Consider the following 5,571-nt stretch of genomic DNA (forward strand, 5'->3'; position numbering starts at 1 on the left):
ATATTTTCTCCTTGAGAAAGGTTCTATCAAAAAGTTAACACGAAGTGATTTCTTGTTTTATGATTTTTTTAGACTACGTTTAGATAATGGATCTGAGTAAAAATTCAAAAGGAGAAATGAAATATGAGTTAAAATTCAAAAGAGAAATGAAAATGTGAAAACATTAATGAAATATGAATTAAAATTGTTATCTATTTTTCTCATCTCTTTCTTTTCTTTTCTTTTCTTTTTTCCTTTCTAAATTTCTCCCTAAATCCATGATTCAAATATAGTCCCACAAAATATGATATAGATGCCTTTGAAATCCTATGTTTGTTCGTAAAATTAGTTGAGTTGCTTATCCCATGTGCTTAAATACAAAATTTATTTTACAATTAACTTCATAGTTTAACATCTGAATTCCAAATAGAAACTACAGTAAATAAATAAATTAAATACAGAAGGGAAGTCGCCCTAAACACTAAAAGCACATAGTTTAGCAAAACCGTTTTGTTCTAGTCCCAAAAAATAAAAATAGAAGTATGTTTTGATGGAAAAATCCAAGCACAAAGAAGAATTCTGAAGAGGAACCAGTAGATAGCTGGGATGGAAAGGAATATTCCCAGAGCAAAACTTTGAACTAGTTTTGATCTTGTTTAGCCTCACCAGTCCAATAAGTTTTGACAGCAAGAAGAATTTTCTCAGGGTTAAATGGTCCGCTTTCATGGTCCATAATCTGGCTCTTCCATCTCATTCCATCTGTTATACTTTTAATCTTCACAAGAACCTCTACCACATCTCTAAATACTACTGTCCCTTCTGGTCGCAGGATTCTATCCATCTCTAGCAGAATATTCGTAACGTCGCACCTTTCAATAAAAAATAAAATCAACTCAACTCAAATCAAATCAAATCAAGAAAGAAAAAATAATAATAATGTCGATCATCAGAGAGATCACAGATAAAAAATGGAAGGATGGATTTTATCGTGTTATGTATGTAGTAGTATGTACCTATCCTGGTAAATACTGAAGACACCAGCTGCATGGATAAGATCATATGTTCGTGGATAGGTTGAAAATGCCTCGCACCAATCATGATAGGTCCCAATGAAACCCCGTTCATAGATGAGTCCAAGAGTGTCGTGATCTGAACTTGAATCGGCTGGGACAACATTCATTACCCACACAGGATATTTGGTTAGGGCTGCTGCAAATCCTCCTAGGTATGCATTCATGTCCATCACATTCCTGTATCGTCCTTGAGGTAAGGCGCCAATGATACGCTTGTAGTGTGCCACCCTCTCTTTCCACACCTCATTATCCTCATGGAATTTCTCTACAGTAATCCCACTTCCACTAGTACTTATCCTCGGAGGAATGGCAAATGCACGCTGCGGCCATTTCTCTAATGCACCCCCTGCAATATCATGTAACCCTCTTACCTCCGGCATTGGGGTGATGCACTTCTCCATGTCTTTGTACCTTTTTTCAATTTTTTCAAAAAAAATTATGTGGAAGACAAGAGTTACTAGTAATTAGAAAGAATACTAAAAGAATTTCAAGTGAGTAAAAATCAAATAAATAAATGTTAGTAGTAGGTAGTACCAAGCTGCATCAGCATTGTCTGATTTGCATATGTGTGGAGTATGATAAATCTTCCTGTTCTGTATGCACTGAATGTGATTATTGGGTTTTTGCCAAATAGCGAGGTCACCCTTTTCAATGACTTTCTTCCAGCAGAGGCGTTTGGCAACATCCTCAATAGAATCCTGCTCTTGTTTCAAATCTTCTTCTGTTCTTTCCCATCCTTTCCAGTATTTCTTCCACCGGATTGGAGGCCCAGATAGTATCCAATAACCACCAGGCCTTAGAACTCTGTCCACTTCTATTAGATACATTCCATCTATACCACAACGATATTTATCATCATCATCATCATCATCATCATCATCATCATTATTACAATTAAAAGAAGAAGAATAAGAAGAATTAGGATTAATCAATTTAAATGAAGGACATTTGTTTTTGTTTTTGTTTTTGTGTTTTTTACCATTTTTATTCCAAGGGATCAAGCAACGGGAACAGTGAGCCATGTCAAAAGCCCTTGCAGGATAAGGAAGTCTCTGGGAAGCCATGATCCCAATCATAGCAGGAACTCCTCGCTCTAATGCAAACCAAACCTGTGCTTCGTGTGTATCCCTTGGTGCAAATGACATGGCTATGATGTTCCTCTTCAACAGGTATGCTCCCCAACTAGCAACCTTTCATCAATTGATCATTATCATTATCGTTATCATTATCATTATAATTCATTAATACTAATAAAATAAAATAAACACTAGTAGTTTAATTTAAACAAAACTTACTCCACAACCAGTGTCAATGGCAGTCCTGATTTTCCCACTGTTAAGAGGAATTAGCTGAGCAATATCATCAATGTAAGCATCAGCTCCACGAGGGAACATGGTGCCTCCGCCTGGGAATCGGAAGCGATCCCCCTCCACTTGGATCCAGTTCTGAATAGCCTTCTCAATGCTGAGTTCTTTATGAGGAATGTTGTCGTACCACGCATAATCTCTGCTCTGAGGCCATTTGAAAGGTGCCTTGTAGTTTGGCGGAGGAGGTATTAGGCACCGGAGGAGCTCTTCCTTTGTAGGGCAATGTCTCTCTCTGTATTTCAACATGCTGCGATCGAATTTCCGCCCCCTTTGTGGATCTTGGCACGGAGTGTATTCACTGAAGGACATATCACACGGTGGGAATTGCTCGATGGTCCCCCCAGAGCTATTCACCACCAATTCATGATGCCTTTCAAAATCCAGTGGGGAATCAGATGCAGATGCAGGTTGCCCATTTCCGTCACCACACTCAACTCTGTTGTAGACTTCAGATCGGGCAGACGGAGCAGTTGTACTCTGCCAAGCCCCCAAAATATAGAACAAAACGCAGAGGCCGCCAACACCCAAGATCCAAGTGAGACGCTTCCTCTTCGATTCCAGCTGGTGAGGCTTTGGTGATCCATTATACTCCTTTCCCATTTTCAACCTACAAAATAATAATGACTTAATCAAACTCTCTCTCTCTCTCTCTCTCTCCCTTCAATTTTATACTCCCAACACTTGGAACCAATTAATAAGAACAACAAATAACAACTGTGCCAGTTTCAGAAAATGATCTTGCAGAACGACATTATAGATTAGACTATATATATATATGAAATGGGAGCAACTTCCAGAGAAGTAACAGTGATAAATTCAGAAATCCTACACCAACCCATCAAACTCTGACGAAATCGTAGGCATAAAAATTGAAAAAAGAAAAAGAAAAACTGAGATTCGCATCACAAGGGTGAAGGAGGTGAGACATTCACTGAGAAAAACAAAAATACAAAAACAAGTCCAATGTCATCATGATAATCAATCAGTATGCAATACAATATAGGGGAAAATGCTAAATACTTTGAGAATCAGAAAACACCAAGTCAGAACACATTTTATTAGCAGATTATACAACTCCACATACATAATTTCAGTCACTAAACTAAACAGAGAAAACCCTCCCTCTCAAACTTTTTGTTTGTTTCTGCAAACTTTTTCCTTCACTACCAAGTAGATGGGGAAAAAATTCCAGCAAAAATCCAAGCAAGCAAGAAAAAGAACAAGAAACTTTAAACCTGATAGAAACCCATACCTAATAATATAATCAGAAGCTATCAACAGAATATTGATAATTGAACTGACAAGAAAAATGGGTATATGCCTGATGTACTTACTATATGGTTTATGGAAAGTAAGATGCAACTTTTGTCTATTTACAATGTTAAAAAAATGAAAACAAAACTTGGAAGAACAAGATTAGAAGAAGCATAGAAGACGTACTCCGAGAAAAATGACAGTGAGGACGTCCTTCTTTCAGTGTAAATGGTGATTGCTTATCTCTTTGCTTGTTCCATCATCTGGTTTCATGTCCGAAGGATCTCATGTTTTTATTTTTATGTTTATTATTTTTAGGTAAATTACACTTACACCCCTTGAAGTTTGGATTTAATACATATCACTCCTAACGTTTGAGAAATTACATTACCTCTCTGTCATTATAATTATTTAGACAGAATGAAGATATTGAACTCATGCACTCTCTCTTTTTTATTTTGTTTTACTTTCTCTTTTTTTCTCCATTTCCTTTACTTTTTTTTTTAATATAATTTCTTTTGTTTTTCTATTAAGAGTTGTTATCTTTTATATAAATAAAGGAATTTGTGAAATGAGATTATTAACTACAGAGGTGAAAATATAATTTTTAAAACATCAAAAAATAAATAATAATTAAACCAAATTTCAAGAAGTGTCAAAGTAATTTATCCTTTATTTATTTTTTATTTTTTTTGTTGTTATTTCTTTAATCTCTCCGCTTTTAGAGGGGAAAGTGCCAATGCTGTATTGACTAGTAGGAAAGGTAGCGTGGATTTAGTCCTAAAGACTCTATTTTTTTTTATTATTAATCATTATTTATTTAATTTTTTAAGAAAGAAAAAAGAAAAGACACGGCTAAAGTCTAGAGGGAGTGGGTGGTATGGAGATGCTTTAAGTGATAACTGACAAAACAAGAAAAAGGAAAGAGAAAAAAAAGGGCAGCAGCATATGTCTCCTCCTCAGACACCCGACTGACCAGCCTCAAAAAGCTCCCAACCCCATCCCTCGCTCGCTTATACCCCACTCACCACCACCTCTTTACCTCCACTCAATTATGAGTAATGCTACACACCTATCTTTTTTAATTTAAAAACTAAATTCTTTTGAGAGCAGCCTAATTGGTTTGGAGGGAGTTCTTAAGTTGTTATTGACATAACATTTGATGTCGATTCGATTCTCTTTTTTATTGCGTAAGTCTTGATTTAAGTGGAGTTTGTATTAAAAGGTTAATACAAGTTCTCAAGTTATACTCTTTAATTTGGAACGAACAATAGAGACACTTTAGTGATCTCGACTCTAGCTCTATCTTAAACCTGTAGAACGATGTGAGGATTTTCTTGTATTAAAAAAAAAAATTAGAAATTACTCAAAAATTAATTTTCATCACATCCCACATAGAACCCAGACTATATAAATTAATTTTTATCACACAATCACTCACCTAGAATTTTCTAGGTGAATAAAGTAGATTTCTATACTTTTCCCTCAATTATCATGCCCAAAAATTATAACATATATATATATACATATATATATAAAATGCTACAACGTGAATACAAAAGTTACAATTTCTTTTTTTTAATAAAAATTAAAATTTTTGTGATGAAAGTTTTTATTTATTTATTTTGCAGATTTGATGGCGATTCATATAAGATATTATAATGAAACCCGATGAATTATAATCATAATAATGAAAATTAATTACAATACAAACTATGTAGATGGAGATATTTGAACTACTGTTCTCTTAGTGCGAGAGTTCTAGGCAATTAGACTGTAAAACCCAAGTTATGTGTAGAATTATTTTATTGGATAGATTAGTAATTAAATTAATTTATATGGGTCATTTAATAATATCAAAGAATTAGTTATGAGATGTCATTATAATTTTTATTACT

The 5,571-nt window shown here is 34.6% G+C and overlaps 1 protein-coding gene across 3 annotated transcripts; it reads right to left on the reverse strand.

Moving 5' to 3' along the window:
* Positions 1-347: 347 nt before the first annotated feature.
* LOC114277155 (putative methyltransferase PMT18) lies at positions 348-4,612 on the reverse strand. Of its 3 annotated transcripts, none has more exons than XM_028219011.2 (6): positions 3,860-4,612; positions 2,348-3,026; positions 2,032-2,242; positions 1,587-1,884; positions 993-1,463; positions 348-848 (listed from the first exon to the last, which is right to left on the reverse strand). In XM_028219011.2, exons 2-6 carry the CDS (start codon positions 3,017-3,019, stop codon positions 620-622), a joined length of 1,881 nt encoding a protein of 626 aa, XP_028074812.2. In that variant the 5' UTR covers positions 3,020-3,026; positions 3,860-4,612; the 3' UTR covers positions 348-619. The 3 variants fall into 3 exon arrangements, with proteins under 3 accessions (XP_028074812.2, XP_028074813.2, XP_082781372.1); XM_028219012.2 differs by having other exon boundaries at positions 3,754-3,887; XM_082925246.1 differs by lacking the exon at positions 3,860-4,612 and adding an exon at positions 3,672-3,727.
* Between the last annotated feature and the right edge of the window lie 959 nt (positions 4,613-5,571).

Source organism: Camellia sinensis, chromosome 4 (assembly GCF_055761805.1).
Source record: "Camellia sinensis isolate YWXY chromosome 4, ASM5576180v1, whole genome shotgun sequence".
Taxonomy (NCBI): Eukaryota; Viridiplantae; Streptophyta; class Magnoliopsida; order Ericales; family Theaceae; genus Camellia; species Camellia sinensis.

Excerpts from the sequence above, each read along its gene's own strand:
- LOC114277155 (XM_028219011.2), bottom strand. The coding sequence starts at position 3,019 with ATGGGAAAGGAGTATAATGGATCACCAAAGCCTCACCAGCTGGAATCG. Across the intron at positions 1,464-1,586 it reads GACAATGCTGATGCAGCTTG|GTACAAAGACATGGAGAAGT; the intron begins GTACTACCTACT and ends AATTGAAAAAAG. Across the intron at positions 849-992 it reads TTCAGTATTTACCAGGATAG|GTGCGACGTTACGAATATTC; the intron begins GTACATACTACT and ends TTTTATTGAAAG.